General features: G+C 41.2%; 1 protein-coding gene and 1 pseudogene across 1 annotated transcript in view; both read right to left on the bottom strand.

The window, feature by feature from the left end:
* Nucleotides 1–25,890, bottom strand: part of DIP2B (disco interacting protein 2 homolog B) — a 275,455-nt gene that overhangs the window by 123,725 nt on the left and 125,840 nt on the right. Inside the window, exon 2 of the mRNA XM_037744659.1 lies at nucleotides 9,036–9,107. Within this exon, the coding sequence (XP_037600587.1) occupies nucleotides 9,036–9,107 (72 nt within the window). The remainder of the gene's footprint in view (nucleotides 1–9,035; nucleotides 9,108–25,890) is intronic.
* On the bottom strand, nucleotides 1,684–1,780 carry LOC119473754 (annotated as a pseudogene).

Below are 25,890 nucleotides of genomic sequence, written 5' to 3'. Positions count from 1 at the left end.
GAAATGCTAGAGTATCAGATGAGAATTGATATACTCTACACAGCCTCTTGAGGTTTTAGTAGGTCCAAATTAAAAGATCTATTGAGGGTGGAGACAAGTTGCCAGGATCAACCTACAAGAGACCACTCTCCAGTCTGTAGAGTGCCGCTTCTTGTATTACCTAACACTTATCTTCATAGACGTTTACTCAAGAAAATACCAGAAATTCTAAATGCTCTTTCTTTTTAGTTCCGTAAACAATTACAGAACATCGACTATATATAAGGCACTAATGGTAGAAACTGGGGACATGAAGAAAAAAACAATTAAAAAGAATGCTCTCCAGTAGGTGAATAAGACACACAAACAGACCATAATCTATGGGATGGCCAAAGACAGCTCTTTCAAAACACAACTCAGAAAACGGGAATGGGGACTATTTATAGGGCTGGTCAAGGAAGGCCTCTCCAGGACTTCCCTAATTGAACAAACCCCTAAGTAGAGTGACAAAGCAAGCCAGGTGGCTTCTGGGCAATGTCTTGTCCCATGCTGTCTCCTTGCTGTCTAAACAGTATTTAGAACACAGGAGGCACTTATTAAACATGTACTGTGCTTAGATTTTTTCCGTAACCCCTGTATCTTTAGAATGAACTATTTTTCTATTAAAGCTAGCTGGAATTACAAGTTATTTGTATCCAAAGTATCTTAAAGATTAGATCAAAGGATCAGCACAGGAAAATTGCCTTCCTACACAAAATCTTCCATTTTCCCGCAACTCCAAGAGTGGCCAAGAGTGACTAATTTACAGAGGAGTTACAATGTGTGTGGTTTGAAAATTCAATTCTTTGGGCCATCCCAAAAGAGAGAGTTAATTTCCTGGCCCCTTCTCCCTGGAAGTCAACTAATAGAGGTGTGTGGGAAGCTTTATACTTGGCCATAGTAGCCTCCAACTACTGAAAGATGTTCTGTGGGCCATTCTTTTCAAAGAGCAGACAGCTCAGCATGAGCAGGAGATGGGAGGTGTGAATCTGCCATATCTTCATTTCTCCCATGCCTCTCAAAGTGGGAGCATTTTGAGGCCCTGAATTTTTAATCTTTAATCTTATAAATTTTAATCTATTGTTAAAAGACAGCATGGCCCTTAAATACCAGATAAGGTCTGGCTCTTGTTTAACTAAAGAAATAACTATCAGTTCCAATGCTGGGAAGTTTAAGTGATTTTTTAGGGTAATGTTAAAGGAGATTTTTGCCATATAGCAACTTTAGAACCTAATCCCTACAATGCTACTGAATTAAGTTAGTTTTTCTTACTTTTGGAGACAGGGTCTCACTCTGTCAACCAGGCTGGAGTGCAGTGGCACAGTCATGGCTCACTGCAGCCTCAACCTCCCAGGCTTAAGCAATCCTCCCGCCTCAGCCTCCTGTGGAGCTGGGATCACAGGTAGCACTACCACACCTGGCTAATTTTTTTATTTTTTTGTAGGGATAAGGTTTCACTATGTTGCCCAGCCTGGTCTCAAGTGATCATCCTACCTCAGCCTCCCAAACTGCTGGGATTACAAGTATGCACCATTGTGCCCAGCCAGCCACGCTTAATATTAACCAAAATCGTCCATACTAAGTTTCCACTACTTTCTTTTTCAGTTTATTTTTTGCATGTTATTTTTCCTTACACAATGACATGTTACTGGGGCCTAATGTTCTAAAAAGATGAAACACTTCACGAATTTGCATGTCACAGAGGCCATGCTAATCTTCTCTATATTGTTCTAGTTTTAATATATGCACTGCCAAAGAGAGCATTCCATTACTTATTATTTAAATATTTTCTTCAAACTTGTGTTATCTTACAAATTTCCTGTTACGTTAATTTTTTCTGAAGTCCTGTTTTAAAGATTTATGTAATATTTGAGAAATCTAAAATATACATAAATATGCAATCCAAGTTAATTCCAAATAAATTTCATACAAAAAAATCATTCACAAGGCCGGGAGAGGTGGCTCACACCTGCAATCCCAGAATTTTAGGAGGCTGAGGCAGGAGGATCGCTTGAGCCCAAGAGTTTGAGACCAGCCTGGGCAACATAGCAAGACCCAGTCTCTAATTATTTTTTTTAAAAGAAAAAACAATCATTCACTAAATTTTTAGATAAGGAGCATGTGCACATAATAATCCCAGTAATAAAATGTTGCAGTATTAACTTTTTATTTAAAAAGATATTAGTGATTAGGCCAGGTGCAACGGCTCACGGTTGGTTTAAGTGATTTTTTAGGGTAATTTTGAAGGAGATTTTTGCCATACAGTAACTTTATAACCTAATCCCTATGATGCTACTGAATTAAGTCACTTTTTCTTATTTTTGGAGACAGGGTCTCACTCTGTCAACCAGGCTGGAGTGCAGTGGCACAATCATGACTCTCAACATGTTGGGAGGCTGAGGGAGGTGGATTATTTGAGGTCAGGAGTTTGACACCAGCCTGACCAACATGGTAAAGCTCCGTTGCTAATGAAAATACAAAAATTAGCTGGGCATGGTGGCACATGTGTAATCCTAGCTACTCAAGAGTCTGAGAGGCAGGAGAATCACATGAACCTGGGAGGCAGAGGTTGCAGTAAGCCAAGATCATGACACTGCATTCCAGCCTGGGCAACAGAGCAAGACTCTGTCTCAAAAATGATAGATAGATAGATAGATAGATAGATAGATAGATAGATAGATAGATAGATAGACAGACACACGCACACATAGATATTAGTGAGAATGTTATTTATTTGTTTATTTTTGAGACACAGTCTCTCTCTGTCACCAGGATGGAGTGCAGTGGCGCGATCCTGGCTTACTACAACCTGCGTCTCCCAGGTTCAAGGGATTCTCATGCTTCAACCTCTCAAGTAGCTGGAATTAAATGTGTGCACCACCAAGCTGCCTAATTTTTTGTATTTTTAGTAGAGATGGGGTTTCACCATGTTGGCCACACTGTTCTCGAACTCCTGGCCACAGGTGATCTGCCTGCCTTGGAGGCCTCCCAAAGTGCTGGGATTAAACACATGAGCTACTGCATCCTACCAGGGATGTTACTTTTATACACTATACCAAAGCAGCCATGTTCAAAATGAAGCATCTCACAGTTGTAATGAATGGAATCTAAGAAGACAATAGAGTTTAGAAGAAGTTGAACCCCTCCAAAGAGGTAGATAGCTCCTACCAAAAGCATTAAAATGATTTTCATTCCATTTGACTGTATTGAACTTTAAATTTGCATTCCAATGTAATTTAAAAAGTCAAACCAGGCAGGGTGTGGTAGCTCACACCTGTAATCCTAGCACTTTTGGAAGGTGGAGGCAGGAGGATCGCTTGAGCTCAGGAGTTTGAGACCAGCCTGGCCGACATAGTGAAACCTTCTCTCTATTTAGAAAAATAAAAAAAGTCAAGTTAAATGGCTTCCTTCAAAATCTACAAAGATATATGGGGTAAATATGCCAAAGGGTAATCTCTTCTTTTGATATGTAATCTATGTAACATAAATTACCCAACCTTACAACCCAGCCCTTTTTGGGAAATACATTGTTAAAAAACAAAATGGTTAAAGAAAGTGAAAAACACAAAATGAAAGAATTTACCATTGAGATATCCTTGCTAAAGTATTTGGCTACTAAAAAACATGCTTTAAGAAGAAGAAAACTGAGCCAGGCATGGTGGCTTATGCTTGTAATCCCAGAACTTTGGGAGGCTGAGGTGGGCAGATCACATGACACCAGGAGTTCAAGGCCTGAGGTGAGCAGATCACGTGAGGCCTGGCCAACATGCTGAAACCCTGTCTCTATTAAAAATACAAAAATTAGCTGGGTGTGGTGGCACATATCTGTAATCCAAGCTACTCAGGAGGCTGAGGCACAAGAATCGCATGAACCTAGTAGGCGGAGGTTGCAGTGAGAGGAGATCATGGCACCGCACTCCAGCCTGGGCGACAGAGTAAGACCCTGTCTCAAAAAAAAAGAAAAGAAAAGGAGGAGGAGGAGGAAAGTAAACTGAGAAGAACTGATATATAAGAAGGAATCGTAAAGAAATAGATAATAACTATTGTTAACTACATAAAACAGTAACTGAGGCCAGGTACAGTGGCTCACACCTATAATCCCAGCATTTTGGGAGGCTGGGGCAGGTGGATCATGAGCTCAGGAGTTCAAGACCAGCCTTGCCAAGATGGTGAAACTCCATCTCTTCTAAAAATACAAACATTAGCTGGGCATGGTGGCACGTGCCTGTAATCCCAGCTACTTGGGAGGCTGAAGCGAGAATTGCTTGAACCTGGAAGGCAGAGATTGCAGTGAGCCGAAATCGCACCATGGCACTCCAGCCTGGGTGACAGAGCAAGGCTCTGTCTCAAAAAAACAGACAAACAAAAAAACCAAAAACAGTAACTGACAGTTGAAGGCGTATGTAAAATAAAGATGATACTAAAATGTAAGATAAGAAGTGGTATAGTAACTATTGTTAACTAAAACAGTAACTGAGGCCGTGGTGGCTCAGGTCTGTAATCCTGGCACTTTGGGAGGCCAAGGCAGGCAGGCAGGCAGGTCACCTGAGGTTGGGAGTTTGAGACCAGCCTGACCAGCATGGAGAAATCCTGCCTCTACTAAAAATACAAAAATTAGCTGGGTGTGGTGGCATGTGCCTGTGGTCCCAGCTACTTGGGAGGCTAAGGCAGGAGAATCCCTTCAACCCAGGAGGCAGAGGTTGCAAAGAGCTGAGATCGCACCATTGAACTCTAGCCTCGGCAACAGAGCAAGACTCCATCTCAAAAAAAAAAAAAAAGTTGTGGTGATCAACATCAAAGCATTCTAAAGTCCTTGTGTCCTTTAGGGGAATTAAGATGCCTAATAACTGACTATGTTTAGATTTGTTTTTTAAAGCCTTAGGATAAAAAAACACCATAGAGACAAACAGTTACTCATGAAAGAAGAAACAATTTACAAGGAAGACAAGAATTCTTAATTGGAACATACCTAGTAACATAGATTTAAAACTATATATAAAGCAAAACTTGACAGAATTACATCTAAAACTGACAAATCCATAGATCCGTCAGAGAGAGAGAAGAAAGAGAACGGGGAGAGGAGGGGAGGGGAGGAGAGGGGAGGGGAGGGGAGAGGAAGGACAAGCAACAAAAAGCAGAGGCTTTAGAAATAAAGGGAATATTTTCAATAACTTTGAAAACTTATTTCCTAGAAAAATTAAGTTTACCAAAACTGGCTCAAGAAGATACAGACAACTGATAGGTCCTGGTAACAAAAGAGGGAAAGGAAGACAGGGATGTTGAGGATCACTTTTAAGCCTGAAACTTGCTGAGCTTATGAATGTGAGTTGTATTCACTCAGAAGAGAAAACTAGAAGCACAGGAGCAGGTTGGATGTTGTAGTTGGTCTTCTGGGGAATGTATGCGGGGAGGGGTTAGTAATGGTGGTAGGGGTGGGGTGCAGAAGTCATAAATTTAAATTTTGGATATGTTGAAATGGTGGTGCCTTTAAGGTATGTAAGTGGAGATATTAAGTGTGCAGTTGGATCTATGAATCAGGAGGTTTGGAAGAGATCTGGGTTGAAGATACATATTTGTGAGTTATCTGAATTCAAACCATAATTAAAGTCAAGGGCGTGGCTGAAATAATCTTGTTCTCAAAGTATGGTCCCTGGACCACCAACCTCAACATTACCTGGGAAATTAACAAAAATGCAAATACTCAGGCCTTACCCTGGACCAAATGAATCAGAAACCCTGAAAATGGGGCCCTGCAGTCTATGTATTAACAAGCCCTCCAGTGATTCTGAGGGCTTGCTACAATTTGAGAACTGCTGACAAGGAGTGAGAAGGCAAGAGGTCTTGGTCCTTAACTTGAGAGATCTAACATTTAACAGACAAAAATGAGCCTGTAAGAAAGACTAAGAGCAGCAGAAACAGAGGGGTAAGAAAATACGAAGAGTGGGTAGGGCATGGTGGCTCAAGCCTGTAATCCCAACACTTTGGGAGGCCAAGACAGCTGGATTGCTAAAGCCCAGTTCAATACCAGCCTGGGTAACATGGCAAAACCCTGTCTCTATGAAAAAATTCAAAAATTAGCTGGGTATGACAGCACACACCTGTAGTTCCAGCTACTTGGGAGACTGAGGCAGGAGGATCGCTTGAGCCTAGGAGGCAGAGGTTGCAGCCAGACCAGATCACACCACTGCACTCCAGCCTGAGCAACAGAGTCAGACCCTATCTCAAAACAAAAGCAAGCAAGAAAGAAAAGATAAGAAGAGTGCTTTAAAACAAGTGTTTTGAGAGACAGGGTGCTGAATACTACTGAGATTTGATGGCAATAGCTCCGGAAGAAATTAAAATGGGCTGAGAAGTGAGCAGTTGAGAAAATAGTGTTAAGTATGAAGACAGTTCTGAGCAGTTTGATTAGAAAGGGGCAACAGAGAGGGTGAAAATAAAAGTGGTTGACAAGTAAATGGAGGATTTTTTTTAAAAGGGCAGTAACGAGCATGATCAACAGCTGAGGGATGAATATGGCCGAAAGAGAGTGACTATACCAGAGAGTTGAGGACCCGACAGCAATGGCAGACCCAAGGGGACAATGCAGCTGTCTGCCTCAGCAAGTGAGGTCTTTATTACAGTGAATTGCTGCACACAACGATACTTTGTAGTAAAAAGCACACCAATTTCTTGTCATTTTCATCATTGTTTTTTATATTTCTATTTATCTTTTGAGACAGAGTCTCACTCTGTGGCTCAGGCTGGAGTACAGTGGCATGATCTCGCCTCACTGCAACCTCTGCGTCCTGGGTTCAAGTGATTCTCCTGCCTTAGCCTCCTGAGTAGCTGGGATTATAGATGTGCGCCACCACATTCAGCTGTATTTTTAGTAGAGATGGGGTTTCTCCATGTTGGTCAGGCTGGTCTTGAACTCCTGACCTCAGGTGATCCACCCTCCTGAGCCTCCCAAAGTGCCAGGATTATAGGCATAAGCCTCTGCGCCCAGCCCATCATTGCTTTTTAAGTTCTCTACAGACATTGTGTACCTTACGACTACACCCAGATGAACTCTTCCCACTGCCCTATCCTTGGTGCCATAGGATAGTATAAGGTTTGAGGGAAAAGGAGGAGGGGTTGGGATCCAAAGCGTAGGTAAAAGGACTGTCTTTTGGCAGGAGGGGCAGATAATCTTTTTAACTAGAAGGAAGTAAGTAACCATGGAAGGGCACAGATGTGGGAAGTGTGGCATCAGGAAGTTGAGGGGGTTGTCATCGCATGCCTTCTATTTCGCCTGTGAGGTCACCTGCAAGGCCATCCCTACTTGGGGAGGGATATGCCACAGTCTCTTGGCCTACTGCAATTAAACAGCTGATTCACCAAATCCATACTCACTAAGCAAATGATTTGGTTCCCCTTATAAGGCTTGCCCATGGGGCAAGAATGTGCTGACCATACGGATTTCTCTTACTAGCTAGGCACAGTGGCTCACATCTATAACCCCAATGCTTTGGGAGGCTGAGGTGGGAGTACTGCTTGAACTCAGGAGTTTAAGACCAGCCTGGGCAATAAAATGAGACCTCATCTCCACAAAAAAAATAATTAGCTTGGTGTGCTGGCACTCATCTTTAGTCCCAGCTACTAAGGGAGCTGAGGCAGGAGGATCACTTGAACTCAGGAGACTGAGGCTGTGGTGAGCCATGATCACACTACTGCACTCCAGCCTGGGTGACAGAGCAAGACTTTATCTAAAAAAAAAAAAAAATCTCACAGTAAATTCATAAATTGACTTTTTTAACCTGAATTGGTTTCTGTGTAGCCTGACTATGGATAACAAATTGTGGTCCTTTTTAGAGTTATATCTCTTGTTGAGTTATTGCTTTTACACAAAGTGACTCAAGTAAATCTCTGGGCCTTCAGAGGCATGGGTCAGATCCACAATAAGCAACAAATCAGGGTAACCTCCCAACTCCTAGGTCATGCCTTCCTCAGCAAAAGCTGGCTTTTCATTAGCTGTCACTGGCCCAATTTCCACCTCTTCTCTCTCAATTCATTTTTTTATGCATCTATTCACTGAGATATCTTAAATCAGCATTTACTGTACTGATTTACTAGCTTCTCTATGAAGGTATTTCCAAGAACAATACAGGAACGAAAACAAGCACATCAGTGAAATATATTGGTATAACATGATTATTATTTCATTGTTCATTCAACAAATATTTACAGATCATCAACCCTGTGCCAAGCTTACTATGAGAACTGTGGGAGATACAGAGTCCTCATGATATTTATAATCCAGTTAAAAAAAAAAAAAGCCATCAGTTCCACAAATAACATACTTGCAGAAATGCACTTTGGTTTAAGGGGAGAGAAAATCAAAAGACAAAACACCCTATAGTAAAAGTGATTAAAGCAGAAATAGGCTAACAAAGGAAATCCTGCCATTGAGTAACTTTAAAAATATGATGATTATTTAGAGTCAGCCTTGCTTAGAGGCAAAGGTTATGGCAATCCCTTTGGAATTAAGCATGAAATTAACTCAGGACTTTCTGATCTATAAACAACATGCTAGTCTCTCTATAGAAGCAGTAAGTCTGGCTTAGAATTAATCTACAAGTTCATTTAGGGTTTTGCCCCCCAATCCTCAAGTATTGCCATTCAATACTAGATCTGTCCTTCCTTTCTCCCTCTTGCTCTTCGTCATCAAGGTTTGTGCCCCATCATAAATATGATGCTGTTTTTCCATGGTTTGGTATTTTCTGCCATGGAATCATCTCAGTTATGCACAGTCTTTCACACACTACCAACCAAGTTCTGTGTAAATTAACTGATGACCTTAGGTATTTTTTTAAGTGCCTAGCACACATCAGATGCTCAGTTAAGATGCATTTCCTCCTTTCTTTCCTTCTGTTTTTTTTCTCTCCTCTGGTGAGGAAGGGAGGGAAAAACAGGAACAAACAAAAGATAGAGCTCTTGTAAGACAGGATCTCTTTGGTGTAAAAATACTAAGAAAGTTGAAACCATTTTTTATTGCCTACCTTGTGTCTGCGGGCTGTAAGGAGACAGGAGTTTGGATCTTTTCTTTTCATAGCCCTTCTGGGTGATGTCCCCTAAAATAGTAAGAAACAGAAACAGGTTATGCATTGTTCTTACTCTGTTGTTTACCACTGTAAAAATAAAATTAATTACAGCGTTATAGAACTACCACATATAGAGGCAGGGGGCTAGGGTGGGGAGATGTATGGCTCTTTGCCAAGGATTTTTCTATGTATGATTTCCCACAGGCTTGGAGCTGACTTCCTGCAGAATATTGCAGAGCTTGTCCCCAAACCAATCTTGCATAGCAGTTTGCTGTATACCACGACAGAGACCTCCAAGTTCCTAGGCCTCCCTAACTTCCTTGGTATTTAAGATATCCCAAAATGGAATGCTGCAAGACTGACAAGGATTTCTCTCTGGAGTTTCAGTTTACCAAATGAGTACAACTGGTTTTTGAGGTATTAACTTATACTGCTATACAGAACCACATAAAGTTAAGAGAAAACAAAGTTCAGGCTCTGGATGGGATAATTAAAAGGTCTTCCTGTACCCTAACACCTGTGCTAGAACCTGAAACTGGAATTCCCGCATCCTCTTCCCTTGGTTCACTGCTTTGTCTTATTCACGTAGCTCTCTTTTCCACAAGGTTAAATTTAAAAGTATCTATGATGCATACACAAAGTAGTACATATACAACAAATGCAGTAAGGATAAACTGACAAAAACAGGAGAAAATCTGTAGTTGAAGTGGCAAGAAATATACTAGCTACTAAAGAAAGGGGAACAGATGGATGGGTAGAGAGTAGGGTTAAAAGGAACAGGAAACGCCAAGCGCGGAGGCTCACGCCTGTAATCCCACCACTTTGGGAGGCTAAGGTGGGCAGATCATGAGGTCAGGAGATCGAGACCATCCTGGCTAACACAGTGAAACCCCATCTCTACTTTAAAAAAAAAAAAAAAAAAAAAAAAAACCTTTTAAAATAAGAGGTAACTTATTTACCATGAAGCCTTACATAGAACCTAATATATAATACAGGAAAAAGGTCAAATTGTAGTATAAAAAGTACTTTAAACATTCAAATTTTTAATATTCACTTATTATATAGTCAGTTGATGGGGGAAAAGCATATTTAATGAATACAAATTTGCAATCAAGGGTGATAAATGTCAGGTGCTGTTGGCCTCAGCCTCCATGCTGCAATGGATGGTGGAGAGGAAGCAGGGATAACTGAAAAGGGCTAGAGCAGAGGACTAACACTTTGCACTGCCGCAAGTTCACACTTGCTGGGAGAATGAGCTGTCAGGAACCAAGACGAAAAGCCAGAAGGAGTAGATACTGCTCCACTGCTACTACAGGCATCAGGGCAACAGTAAGTAGTAGCCTGAATTAAAGATAGTGGTAGAAGAGATGAATGAAGTGAATGAATTAAGAGGAAGACCATAGGATTTGCTGACTGGTTTAAAGCAGGGGCCGGGCGCTGTGGCTCATGCCTGTAATCCCAGCACTATGATAGGTTAAGGCGGGCAGATCATGAGGTTGGGAGTTCATGACCAACCTGGCCAACACAGTGAAACACTGTCTCTACTAAAAACAAAAAAAAATTAGCTGAACGCGGTGGCGTACACCTGTAATCAGTAGGCTAAGGCAGGAGAATCGCTTGAACCCAGGAGGCGGGGAGGTTACAGTGAGCCGAGCTCGTGCTACGTCCTGGGTGACAGAGGAAGACTTCATCAGAGAGGCACGGAAAGAAAGTAAGGTGGAGGTGGTTTCTCACTTGAGGTGTGTGTTTGGTGAGCTTCAAGAAGAGAGTTAAGCTTAGGACAGGCCTGTGGGACACATAAGAAGAGATGGCTAATCAACAGTTGGTTTTATGGATCCAGAACTCAGGAAAGAGAGATTTGGAATCATTGGGATATAGTTGAAAAGTAAAATGATATAATCTTCTTAATCTGCAACTCTCTTTCTTTTTTTTTTTTCTTTTTTAAGACGGAGTTTCAATCTTGTTGCCCAGCTGGAGTGCAATGGCAAGATCTCAGCTCACTGCAACCTCTGCCTCCCATGTTCAAAGGATTCTCCTGCCTCAGCCTCCCAAGTAGCTGGGACTACAGGCATACGCCACCACGCCCAGCTAATTTTGTATTTTTAGTAGAGACAGGGTTTCTCCATGTTGGTCAGGCTGGTTTCAAACTCCCAACCTCAGGTGATCCACCCGCCTCGGCCTCCCGAAGTGCTGGAATTACAGGTGTGAGCCACCACACCCAGCCGTAATTTGCAGGTTTCTATCAAAATTGATTTAGCAGCTGTACTTCTAAGAATTTGTTCAATGATAATATTCACACAAGTACACAAAAATCAATCAGAATATCCTGTGCTCTATTGTTTATAGTAAAAAAAAAACACACACACACAAAAGCTGGCAGCAATCTAAATGCTTATATTATATATCGTCTATATTAGTAGCTTTCAACTAGGAGAGTTCTGTCCCCCAGGAGACATGTGACAATGTTGGAAACATTTTTGTCACCATGGAAGAAGAGGTGCTACTGGCATCTAGGGGATAGGGGTCAGGGATGCTGCTAACATCCTGCAATGTCCCACAACAAAGATTTATCCAGCCCAAAATGCCAGTAGTGCTGAGGATGGAAAACCGTGATCTATACAATAATATGCAAGTAATCCAAATATATTGCCACAGGAGATGTCTTTAATACATTACGTGTAAAAGGCAAGCTGCAGAACAGTAGGTATACATGATTTGATTCTGTGAAAAATAAAAATAAAAAAAAGTAATAGATATGTTTGCATATATTCAGAAAATAATCTGGAAGGCCATATACTAAATTGTTTATCCTCGGGTGATTTTCACGGGGTGTGTGTCGGGGGGGCGGGGGTGTATACACATATATTATGGAGGCAGGGTCTCCCTCTACCACCTAGGCTGGAGGGAGTACAGTGGCATGATCATAGCCCACTGCAACCTCAAACTCCTGGGCTCAAGTGATCTTCCCACCTCAACCTCCCAAGAGGCTGGGACTATAGGAATAGGCCATCATGCCTGGCTAGTTTTTAAATTTTTCCTCAAGACAGAATCTCGCTTTGTTGCTCAGGCTGGCCTTGGGCTCAAGCAACCCCCTAGCCTCCCAAAGTGCTAGAATTACAGGTGTGAGCCACACCTGGACTGTTTTACATACTTTAGTAGAGTTTGATTTTTAAAAAATAAGCCTGATTCACATAAACTCAAAAGTACACATTTTTTCTGTCCATCAAGACCTGAATGCATATAAAAAAAATAAAAAAAAAAAAAAAAAGAAAGAAAAAAAATTTTTTAAGTACACATTTTTCTCTCTAATAATGAATGGTCCATAGGTGTATATTTGCTAACAAGATGGTTTACATAGTATATTCAATTTTAAGGATAAAATTTTTGATAGGCCATTGGATGGGGTAAAAAAAATAATAATAATATGTTTGCATACATGTAAAAAATTTTTTTCATATATGCACTGGAAAAATGTGGATGTTTACACACCAAAATATCAACAGTGGTTAGCTACGGCCTGCAAGATTATGAAGTGGTATTAGTTTCTTTTCCTTCTTTCCTTCTTGCTCTAATTTTTCTACAATGAACATTATTTCAAGAAACAATAAATATTTTAAAACTTCAATCATGACTACTTACTACGCTATACAAATTTAAGTACAATGGTCCTTCATCTGTTTCCCTAGTGAAATACAGAAACTTTCTGTGAATTTTTGTTAAAAAAATTAATTAAACCTTTTCAAATTAGCCAACTCAAGACTTTAGGAAATTTCAAACAATACACACAGCTAACAGGGGTACAGGAGCGTACCAAGGAAACCGTCATTAGTAACAGGAAACCATGTCTTCTATTGTAAAAGAAATACCAGAGCATTCTTCTGTCCCATTCCCCACTCACAAAATCCTCTACTTCCACCCCCATCCTGGCACAAAGGACACTTCTGATGGCTCAGAACACATCTGGCAAAGTGACAAAGTGAAAGGCCTTTAAAAAGCTTTCTTCAATGCTTAAGTCTCAGTCAGGCACTGTCAGTAAATGATCGTGGGACAATCTGTTAGATTTGGCATCCTGGACATTAATCAACTACTAACCTCCTCATGTTTTGAAAGAGGTCAATCAAGAAAGAGAGTCTAGTTCGGCCATGCCAATTAGCTCCATCAGATCCACAAATGAGCAAAGAAATTAAGGAGACCTGGAAGAAGCTGAGCTGCAGTGAGAATGTGAGGACTACGATGCTAGGCCTACAGCAACTTTAAAATGCCCTCCCCCTTTTCTGACTACAAGACCCTGCTCAAAAGTCATCCCTTTGTGAGGGCTTCCACTACTTCCTCCTAGTGCTCCTACAAATCTGCATACATGTATGTGACAGCACTTAGCGCACCACTGGTATTTTAATTATGTGTTTACACCCCATGTCTCCCTACTAGACTGTGCACTTGAGGGCAGGGATTGTGTCTTGTTCATCACTGTGGCCCGCCCACAGCCTGGCACAATAGACGCTTGTTGAATGAGTGACTGAATGAATTAATAAAATGGAGGCAGTGAGAGTACAATAAATCAAAGAGACATGTGTACTTGGGTGGAAAACTAGAAATGGAAGAAAAAGAGTTCTTTAGCAAGAAGTGAAAGGGCCAGGGAGAGGAATTTAGTGAACCTTAAGTTTACTGAAACTTGACAGCTAGGCCTTAAAGGTGAACGCAAAAGCAATGCTTGGACTGCCTGAAGAGAGGAATTGTACATAAATCACAAGGTACTAAAAGCTAGAGAACTCCACGCCAGATATAGATACATTCCTTAGCTAGAGGGCAAGACCAGACAGAAAGAATTCAGTGAAAATCTGTTATTTCACATTTCTGTGGTTGCCACCTATAGTATGTGCTCTTAAATCATCCTCACCACCTGTACTTACACAGATTTTGCTGCACTAAAGCAATTCTTTTCAACCCTGTCCAATTTTTAAGAGTCTCCCAAGGAACTTGCAAAAATACGAATTCACAGACCCCTCCCATGGAGACTCTAACGCACTAAGTCTGGATTAAGATCCAGAAATCTCTACTTCTAACAAGCATTTTCCAATGAGTCCTAAAGCCACGCAAGTCTGGAAATGGCTACAGTGAGGAATCCTGTCTGGGGTATGCTGGATGGTTCTGTGGACTCAAGGTGAGGAGGGAACCAATTTCGAGAAGGGGGAAGAATGTTGGCTGGGCTATCCAGCCTCAAGGGAGAGCACAGAACCTCTGGGGCTTAGACAATGGGTCACACCACAGGCTTTCTTACTCAGAACAGACTTTTTGCCATCTGGCATATAGAACAAGAAGGAGAATCATAATATCTATATAAAATTTGCATTAAAATGGCATATGTCTAAGGTAAACCTGTTCTTCAAGTTTTTTTTTTTTTTTTTTTTAGACAGAGCCTTGCTGTGTCGGCAGGCTGCAGTTCAGTGGCATGATCTCAGCTCACTGCAGCCTCCGCCTCCCAGGTTCAAGTGATTCTCCTGCCTCAGCCTCCCAAGTAGCTGAGACTACAGGCGTCCGCCACCACGCCAAGCTAATTTTTGTATTTCTAGTAGAGATGGGTTTTCACCATGTTGGCCAGGATGGTCTCAATCTCTTGACCTCATGATCTGCCCATGTCGGCCTCCCAAAGTGCTGGGATTATAGACGTGAGCCACTGTGCCCAGAATTCAAATTTTGGTTTTTTTTTTTAAGAAATAAACAAATACAGGGAAGATTAGCCTTCCCCTCCCACTAGAGTAACGTCTTTCATCTAGGTGCCTGCAGCGCTTGGCAGGAGTGGAGGCACAGAGCGTTGTACGGAGACACTGTCCTAAACCAACAAAAGACTGGTTGTGGGGAGTCTGGGTCCCACGAGCTGCGAGATGGTCCAGCCGCATCAGAATTACCACAGTCTTCAACAGCCAGCAGCATATAGAAAGACGCATGTGTTTAACTGGGCATGGTGGCGCGTGCCTGTAATCCCAGCTACTCAGGAGGTTGAGGCAGGAGAATTGCCTGAACCCAGGAGATGGAGGTTGCGGTGAGCCAAGATCGCGCCATTGCACTCCAGCCTGGGTAACAAGAGCGAAACTCCGTCTCAAAAAAAAGAAAGAAAGAAAGAAAGACACATGTGTGACACCGAGTACAAAGAACATATGTTCCCAACTTCTCATCACCTGGGATCAATGGAAACGGCTTGGCACAAGTGGCCCACCAATCATCTTCAAGTTGATTGAGAGAGGACTGTGAGGAGGTGTATGTGAGCCTACTGGCCACCCAAGCCTCCTAAAAGCCACAAGGTAGTAGGGAGAACAGTCACATAAGGAGTAAGCAGTTAGGTATGATTTACACCAGTGAGGTGGGTGACACCGTGCTGTGGTGAAGAGGTCAAGAGTATCAGCTAGACAGAACCACATCTGAGGCAAAAGGACTCTAGCCAAGTTTTACTTCTTTTTCTGAGACAGGGTCTCAATCTGTCACCCAGGCTGTAGTGCAACAACACAATCATGGCTCACTGCAGCCTCAACACCAGGTGGGCTCAAGCGACCCTCCTGCCTTAGCCTCCTGAGTAGCTGGAACTAGATGGGCATGCCAACATGCCCAGCTAATTTTTTAAAAAGTTTTTTATAGAGACAAGGGTCTCACTATTGCCCAGGCCAGTCTCAAACTCCTGGGCTCAAGCAATCCTCCTGCCTTGGCCTCCCAAAGTGTTGGGATTACAGTTGCAAGCCAATGTGCCCAGCAGAGCCTCAGTTTCTATATCTATGAAATGGGGGAAATATCTCCCTTGCAAAGTTTTCATTGTGATTTAAAATAGGGCCTGGGCTATAGAAAATAACACCAACAAACATTGACTAAAAGCCTACCCTACTGCCCAAGGGTGGTAGGGGTAGACAGTTATGTCACAGAGAAGAGTCAGAGGCAAACAAACATGACTAACACTCCATAATTAAGTGCCATGGGAGACATGCATATAAATGCAGCACGGAACCTAGAAGGAAGCATCTCCATCTTGGCCTAAGTAGGGAAAGAAATGCTTTACAGAGCAGATGACATTTGGTTTGGGTCTGGCTTTTCATTCTCTTATCAGAAAGGTGATATAAATTCCTAATGATACAGTCACTCAGTGGTCAGCTAAGTTTTACTCTGCTGCTGGCTGGCTCTGTACAGGCATGGCCATATTTGGTAGTTGTTCAGGATTCCTATCTCCCAGAGAAATGGGGTAATGCTAAGTAACCTTGTACAGTACTTATGACCTTGTGCAGTACACTGAGCAATTGGGACTAAATAAACACAACATCTGGAAAATTCTGGAGGGTCATCAAGTCTTATGTATAACTTGTTCTGTGGGGAACAATCTTAATGGACAGAGAGGAAGGATTACAGCTGCAGCCATAAACTTCCTGCCCCAGTGGAAATAAAAGAGCATGTGCCAAGCAACCCTGCCTTAAAGTCACAGCTATGTAGTCAGAGGTGATGATGGGGGCTGGGGGAGGCGGGGTGGGATTGTGAGAGTGCTGTAAAGGCATTTTTGAGCACTGATTGGATGATATGCAGATCTTTAAGCAAAGACAAACAAAATACAGCTAGTGCTCGACTTAACGACCACGATTGGTTCCGACAGACCAGTCATAACATGATTTGGTCATAAGTTGAGTAGGCTATATGTACAGTACTGTGAAATGATGTTATAAAAATCTTTAAGTCATATTTTATCATAATTTTCTCTCATTATTGTTATATATCGTAATTTTCTTTGTTCATTTTATGCCATTTGTATCATCTCTATACCATTTTGTTTCTTATTTTTACATTTGTCAGGTTTAAGTAAAACACTGCATTACCAGTACAACTGGTTTAATATTTGCAAAACATACAAAATTACAAAATACAGGTGCAAAAAATACCATAGGAAACATTTTCCCAATTGCAAAACATATCAAAATATATAAACATGTACAAAACATTTTATTGGCCGCTGGTGCTTGGCGGCGGATCGTTGATGTCGTCATCTGAGGCAGCAGTTGGGGTTACCAGAGTTGGTTTTTTCATAAACATGGTGAGCTTTGTCTGAATTGTATGTTTCTTTTTTCCTTCATAAATTTCACGATACGGATGAAACACATCGTGCGCCATCCGTTCAATCCTTGCGAATCGTTCGATGTTTGGGTCCATTGCTTCGAAATGTATAAGAAGTTTATTGGGAGGGGTTTGATGAAAAATATCCAAGACACAAAACACAAATTGCTGTACCGAGTCTGGGATAACAGTTGAAATAGTGCACGTGGAGATGGTAGTGCTGCCAGAAGCTGGTCCACACTGCCGTACGCCCAGCTGGGCAACGTTTGCGCTGCCAGACGCGGAGCAGTTGTGGCTAGCAATTGTGGTCATAAAGTCGAATGGTCGTAAGTTGCATAGGTCGTAAGTCGATCAATACCTGTAGCATCTTTGCTTCCAAGGAGTTCCCAGTCTAAACAAATATTACAATAAAAGTGCAAGAGCTACACTTGAGATTATTTGCAAAGTCCCATGGGAAGAAGGAGACAATGATAATTAAAATTATAATACTTGATAAGAACATATAAGTAAAATGACACTTATCAAGGGCCTACTATGTATCAGTATCTGTTCCAAGAGCCTCATAACAGCTCTATCAGGTGATATTATCATCATTATTCTCATTTTATAGGTAAAGACAGTAAGGCACAGAAGTTTAAGCAATTTGCCTACAGTTACACCTAGTAAGTGCTGTGATCAGGATTTGAATCCAGGCAGAAATGGCTCCAGAGCCCCTGCTCTTAAACACTATCGTATATTCATTTTCAGAGAAAAGCTCTAAATTCTACTTCAGAAAGACTGAGAAGACATCACAAAAGTTGCTTCTGGGTTGGGTCTTGAAGGATGACTGTCAGAAGACATAGACACTGAGGATGAAGGCATAGTTGATAAAACCCAGAGTTTGGAAGAGAGTAGCATGCTTGTAACAGCAGACATAGAAACTGTAATTTCAATCGCTGATGAACAGAGATGGCCCTATTGCTGCTCCTGCAGCCTAGTCAGAGGGAGTTGGCCATTTGTGCCTCACCATGAAATTTTCAGACACTTGACGTTGAGGGTTGATAGTCACCTCATGGGCCCATCACTTTACATCGCTCTTCAAAAATGACATTATATAATACTACCACCAATCTAACTTTTCAAAACATTCTTTTTAATTTTTAAATTTTTTATTCTTTAACTTTTCAAAGCATTCTGACATCAATTAATTTAATTTGGCTAAAAACCTTCTTCAATAAACAGAAAAGGCATTACCCTCATGAAAACAAGAAACTGAGATGTGAAAAGATAAATGTCTTGCCTAAGCTAGACTAGAATCTCTGGCCTTTTCTTACTGCTCTTTGTCCATTGTTATTTGTAGGTGCCCCCTAAATCAGATGCAATTTAAAAACATAAAACCTATTGTTCATAAATGAATAATAACATAAGCAATTACTATGAATCACTTCAAAATATAGTTGACTTTCCAAAATGTATAAACAATTATTCTACTCCTCAACAGCACCCTGGCTGAACTGTCTCTTTTAATCTCTTTCACCTTTTATTTTATTTTATTTTATTTTTTGAGAAGGAGTCTCTCTCTGTTGCCCAGGCTGGAGTGCAGTGGTATGATCTCTGCTCACTGCAACCTCCACCTCCCGGGTACAAGTGCTTCTCCTGCCTCAGCCTCCCGAGTTGCTGGGACTACAGGCAAATGCCACCACTCCCGGCTAATTTTTGTATTTTTAGTAAAAATAGGGTTTCACCATGTTGGCCAGGCTGGTCTCAAACTGCTGACCTCAAGTGATCCACCTGCCTTGGCCTCCCAAAGTGCTGGGATTACAGGCACGTGCCACTGCACCCAACCCCTTTCATCTTTTAAAATGAGACAGCCAATTGTGGAAACTGTGTCCAACTGCTGTTTCAAAAATAGTAAAAAATAAATAAATAAATAAATCATTATACATCATTACTAAATATTCAACTACATAGACTATGGCCTTTCTGTTTTGTTAAGGAGTAATTAGGAGGGGAAGAAACGAGAGACTAAAGTAAGAGTTCTAAGAGTCAACATCTTCAAATCTATACCTGTATCTAATCATCCTATTCTATCCTTTACATGTAAATTTTAGACCAGGAAGGTGGTTCATGTTGGCTATGGCTAGAGATGGGGAGTAGGGCTAGGGTTATTACTACTCATACATGAGGGAGATAAGTAGGCTGATACAGAGATAAAAATATAGCTGAGAATGTGAATGAGGTCAATCTTAAAGCAATGCTGAAAAAGGCAGAGGATGTAAGTTCTATCCAGGAGATGCTGGCTAGAAAACAAAAATTTCATTATTATATTTTATCATGTTCTCCTCACAATAATTCTATACGATGCATTATATATAGCAGCCACTCATCTTCAAATATCCTCCCTCCAGAGGTGATCTAGAAAGGCTCACAAACATACAAAATGAAGCTCATAGTCATACAAAACAAGGACCTTAACCCTTAAACCAGCTCTGGGCCTCTGTCTTCCCGTTTTTCTTGCTGTATCTTACTGAAAGATAGGACTCCAAAGACTTAACCTTGAATTATTTTAAAAACTCTCTGCAGCCGGGCGCGGTGGCTCAAGCCTGTAATCCCAGCACTTTGGGAGGCCGAGGCGGGTGGATCACGAGGTCAAGAGATCGAGACCATCCTGGTCAACATGGTGAAACCCCGTCTCTACTAAAAATACCAAAAATCAGCTGGGCATGGTGGCGCATGCCTGTAATCCCAGCTACTCAGGAGGCTGAGGCAGGAGAATTGCCTGAACCCAGGAGGCGGAGGTTGCGGTGAGCCGAGATCGCGCCATTGCACTCCAGCCTGGGTAACAAGAGCGAAACTACGTCCTAAAAAAAAAAAAAAAAAAAAAAAAAAAAAATTTAAATTTTATAAAAAAAAAAAAAAAAAAAAAAAAAAAAAAAAAAAAAAAAAAAAAAAAAAAAAAAAAAAAACTCTGCAGTTTCTTTCTACAGAGGTAGAATTAATCTTATAATGAAAAGAGAGTAAAAAGATACAACATTTTCATAGTTTAGCCAGAAATAAAGCTGTGTTAAACTACTTCAATCTGATTTCTCCAAAAAAAAAAGTACTTCAATCTGTGGAAAGATGAAAATTTGTATTTTATCTAGTTTTTTTTTGGAATAAAATCCATGGTTCTAAAAGTCTTCAACTGGCAGCCTATAAAACTACAGTTTACTTTTAACTCAACCTTGTTAATCTTACAAACAATTTTTCAAGGAAATTAACTTCAGGACGTTCAAATTTCCATTCTCAGTAGATATCCTCTCACCTCATTTAGGACGACTAGACATTTTCCATGTCAAGAACTAGAGAATAAGCACATACTGCTTTCTCCTCAAACACAAACCATAGAATTGCTTTGGCTGCAGAGCCTTGTTTTCTAGGTCAAACATATATGACTTCTTACAAATGGTATTTCACCTAAGGCACCAGGCAAGTTCAAACAAAAAGCAACAAAGTAAAACACTTAAAACACTGAGAAACTGATCTGTAAGTCTCATCATCAGGCACTGGTTAAATTAATCATCTAATGCAAAAGGTATGTTCATTTGTCCACTCAGAAAAACCATGCCTGCAAGTAAGAAGTTTACTATACAAATGACCTGAAGGTTTCAAAGGGACAGGAGGGGTCCAGGGGTTGGTTCAGTCAATAGAAAAAGCACGGGTTCTAGCATGAAGCAGATCTGGGTTTGAACGCTGAGTCTGCTGTTTACTTGCTTCTTGACAAGTTACTTAACAACCCTGTGCCTTAGTTTCCTAATAGGTAAAACTGGAAAAACTCCTACCTTGAGTGTTTATGATGAGTCTTCAATGAGAGAATAAATGCAAAAGTCCCTGGCACACAGCACATACTCAACTTGTTTTAGTTGACAACTCCCCAGCCCCAACCCCACCCTTAAATCCTAAGAATAACTACCTTTAAAAGGAGTACCTAGAAAATTCTGGGTTAGTAAATTCTCTTTTAAAAAAAGAGAATGCATCGGGTATCACTAAAGTCTCTCCACCATGCTAGACTCGCATCGTGGTACTAGACTCAGCACTAAGAGCCAACAAAGATAGTGCCTTTGGATGCTAAGAGCCTAAAAGAAGGAAAAATGATGTCGCAAAGAGGAGTGTACAAATATCTAAACCAGAAATGAGCAGAGATCAGTTAAAATACATATATGTAAATGTATGTAAATAAACCATGCCATTATGCACAAAACAGTGTTACACACATCTAATTACGAATGTTGCCAAACTTCCCAAAAAAAGAAAAAAAAAATGGCAGGGGGGGAAAAAGGTAATTTTCATCATAGCTTCTTCTTCTTTCCCCCTTTTTCTTTTTCTCTGAAGATTAAGAAAACTGTTTCTAGTGTTCTAGTGTTAAAAGCTAGGTATCCTCTGCTTTTATTCTTGCATCAACTGGAGCAAGACCAGGCAATGAGTAAAAGCATCTATACCAGTGAATCTGAATTAAATGGTGCATGTGCCAGGCATTCTTCATCAATAGTCTAGATAAAAGTAACAGTGATCAAAATCTAAGTATGTCCTTTGGCAAGCGCAAAAAAAGTGACAACGTTTAAAGAAGGGAAGAATCTTGTGGTAGCCAATTCATACTGCTCTGGAAACCAAAGATGCACAGGTAAAAACACAAGTAAGGAGAATACTGCCACTGCCACAGCATGGGGATCGCGAAAGCAGGTCACTTAGGCTAGAGTGGAAAAATGTTTTTCCAATGAGGCAGCAACCATCACCATTCTGTGTTTGGCAAAGGTTTATAAACCTGTGTTCCAAGTGTCCAGAGACTTAGGTTTTCCTCCCCATTTTGTTGCAAACTATTTATCTGATACTGGGCAAGCCACTGTATGTCTCTGGGCCTCAGTCTCTTCATCTGTAGGAATAAGGATCTCATGGGCTCTAAGACTGCGTTAGCTCAATTTTTGATGAATACCATTTGTCTGGCACTGTTACATATGGCAAGTCAAAAACAAGGGAGGATATCCAGCAGGCAACAGAAAAGATAAACTCTAGCATGGATATATAGATTTTAGAACCATCAAGCGTAGGAGGTGGTAGCTGAAGCCTTGGGTGTGAATGATATCACCCAGAAGGAATGCAACATGAGAGAAAAAGGCAGCCAGAAAAGGAATCCTGGGGTAAACTAACATTTAAAGAACTGGCAGAGGAAATGGAGACGATGCTGACCCACAGTGGGGAGACCAGGAGGGAATGAGGAGAATGGAGGAAGAGACGAGAAGATGAGTGCACTGTCACAAATATAAAATAAGGATCAAAAACAACTACTGGATTTGGCAAGTAGATCACCAGTGGCCCAGGTAAGAACGATTTTAAAGGAATACGGAAGGAAGAAAACAGATTATTTAGGACACCGAAGAATGAGTAAGAGGTAAAGTGAGAGCAATAGATTTCCTTCTTGCAATGTTTTTTTATAAAGGGAATGAGATATGGGGTAGTATTACAGAAGGCTAGAGTCAAAGCAGGCGAGGTTTTTTTTTTCTTTTTCTTACAGATGGACAAACATGTAAGTTATAAAGAAAACTATTAGACATTGATTCAACCAACAAATACTAAGAACTTCCCACGTACAACGCACTACTTTAGTGGGACATAAGCCCCAACATTTATAGGCATAGTGATAAAGTTTATAGTTTCTTCTAGCATAGAGAGATATCTGAAAAGAATTCTATAATTAATGATTTAATTACAAGTTTGATTAGGGTTAATGTTGTCAGTGGTTGGGGCCAGGGTTTCCCAACCTGCCCTGATCTGTGAGTGCTTTATGGGTGTGGAAGTGTTAATACTCAGTCCCTTGGGGCAGTTTGGCAGAGCTTCAGGGAAATGAAAGTCTTGGGCCAGTCACCTCGAATACGCAAATAGGCAAACAGTCTTTTTACCCCACCGTATTGAACAATTATCATTTTCTGTGTTTGTCAGTATGTATCAAAGGTTTAAAGCATTGTAGGACTTTAGAGATGCCTTTTCTCTGAGAAAATAGGTAGGCAGGTATAGGTGTTGGAGCTCTGGGAGTGAGGACAGAAGATGACAGGGCTCTGGCTTAATGACCTCTAAATTTCTTTCTGCACAGGAGTCACAGTGAAGGTTTTCTTGTCTATTTTCCCCTCTACATTCATTCACTGCTTATTTCGTTCCAAGTACCATTCATCTAAGCATTCACATACATTAACACATGTAGTCCTCAAAACAATCCCATGGAAGGTATTATGAATCTCAATTTCCAGGTGAGAATGTGAGACAGAGGGAAATTAACTGACCTGCACAAGGATGCAACACTGAGAGTCAGCTTCAAAGCAGATGGTCTGGCTCCAGCATCCAAACTCTTAACTACCTCTCAGTGCTGCCTCTCTTAAGCTTTTTGCTGACAGCGCTGAGAGTCAAGGGAGACAGGAGAACAGAATTATTTTTAGTTACGCTCCACAGTTTAGTAATTTTCTCCAGTAGTGTCTGAGAGAGAAGGCTGATAGTTCAAATAACGTAGAGCTGGGGTGTAACAGGAAAAGAAGATGGAAGCAAGCAATGATCCAGGCTAGCAAGTATTTACTGATCAGTAATCAACCAATGAGCAATAAATACTGTTGAATAAATGATCTGCAATACTATCAACCTAATTTCTGTAACTTTTCAAAAGTATTATGGGAAAGGCCAGGCACAGTGGTTCATGCCTATAATCTCAGCACTTTGGGAGGCCAGGAGCTCAAGACAAGCTTGGTCAAGTAGAGATGGCGAAACCGCATTTCTGCTAAAAATACAAAAATTAGCCCAGGATGGTGGTGCACACCTGTAATCCCAGCTACTCGGGAGGTTGAGGGCTGAGGCAGGAGAATCACTTGAGCCCAGGAGGCAGAGGTTGCACCAATGCACTCCAGCCTGGGTGACAGCGTGAGCCGAACATACCACCCTCAAGAAGAAATAACAGGATTCCAAAAAGAAAGAATGCTGAAATAAATCAGGGAAGGGCCCTCAGGAGGGTGTAAAGGTTCCTCCTAAGGGAAGTCTTCTCTATTTCCCCATTTGCTTTCCAAGACAGTGTCTTACTCTGTTGCCCAGACTGGAGTGCAGTTGTGCAATCACAGCTCACTGCAGCCTTGACACATTCCCATCTCAGCCTGCTGAATAGCTGGAACTACAGGTGCGTACCACAATGCCCTGCTAATTTTTTGTAGAGACAGGGTGCCCCCCACCTCAGCCTCTCAATGTGCTGAGATTACATGTGTGAGCCACCTCCCCTGGCCAATATATCTGGCTTTCTTTCCCTTTTTCCTTTTTTAGAGCCAGGATAGTGCCATCTTGCCTAGGCTGGTCTCAAATTCCTGGGTTCAAGCAGTCTTCCTGCTTTGGCTTCCCAAAGTGCTGCGATTATAGGCAAGAGCCACCATGCCAGGTTTATGTCTGCTTTTCTTTCCTTACTTTGCACCTAGACGTAAAGACAAAAGCCATGACAAGTGATCAAGAATATAGAAGACTGTAAAGAAAATGCTAAAATTCAAGTTTTCTTGGGCATTTCTTCCTAAAAGACCAAGGGAGGGACAGAGACTAAATAAATTATTGCTGGTCCAGGGAATGGCTTTGGGGGACATGGTGGTGGTGGATGTTCAGGGGTGAAAGAGCGAATGAAGGGATCCAGCACTGGGGGTGGGTGAAAAGAAGAGAATAAAACCACTGGAGGCAGTGGTGGGGAGGGAGAGAGAGCTCCTAAACCCACTGGATCCACTCTGGATCTTACAGTCAACAAAAACAGCCAGCTGCTGCTTCTGGTTCCTCTTTTCCTGGCAATAACTAGCTGGTGGTCACTATTATTAAAGATTAAATAAAAACAACCCACACCCCTCAATGCAGCCTCAGCAAAAGAATAAATGTTAAACGTTAATAACGCTCTTAGGAATAGAGGCTCGAGGAAGGGTGGCAAAGCAACCAAAAAGAATAAAAATGATCTTGCAGCTATAAATTTGTAACAGAAAGCATAACAGGGCATTTCGGTAGTACAAGAGCTGATATCCTTTAGCAGGCAAGAAAGCACTTAAAATAGAGTGAAACAAAGAACTATGATGAACTGCTTAAGGATTCTTATAAATGACATGCAATCTTATAAACACCTATCCACCAATGTTTAGGAGATAAAACTTTTGGCTTGGCTGATATAGAATCCTTTCTCTCTTTAATTTGTGTGTCTATTGTCCCCCTAAAGATATTTACATCTCCAATATCACTACAGAAAATTTTACTTTCCTGCAGTTTCACTTGGAGGAGGGGGGTGAAACAACACATTCCTTATCCTAAAATAGCAAAGACAACAATGCAAGGAATAATAATTCAGAGTTCTAGCAGATATTTCCTGTATTTCATTCAATGTACAAATCACAATCAAAACTGGCAACTAAAAGAAAAAAAAAAAACTACTCCTAATAACAAAAAAAACCCTACCCACCATTCCTTCTCTGTCGTCACTCGCCAATACCACCATACATCTGAATACAGTATTATTTTAAAAAACATACTTCCAAGGCTATCAATATTGGAAATGTGATATTAGGCAGTCTAACCATTCCTTATGGTGACAGTGATAGTAGTAATTTAAAAAATGATTATTCTAGAATAAAAGCTAGAAATAATCAAATGTGGGCCGGGCGCGGTGGCTCAAGCCTGTAATCCCAGCACTTTGGGAGGCCGAGGCGGGTGGATCACGAGGTCAAGAGATCGA

This window comes from Cebus imitator, unplaced genomic scaffold (genome assembly GCF_001604975.1).
Source record: "Cebus imitator isolate Cc_AM_T3 unplaced genomic scaffold, Cebus_imitator-1.0 Scaffold181, whole genome shotgun sequence".
Lineage (NCBI taxonomy): Eukaryota > Metazoa > Chordata > Mammalia > Primates > Cebidae > Cebus > Cebus imitator.
The sequence above is the reverse complement of the archived record's forward strand: the minus strand, read 5'-3'. Positions and strand labels throughout refer to the sequence as shown.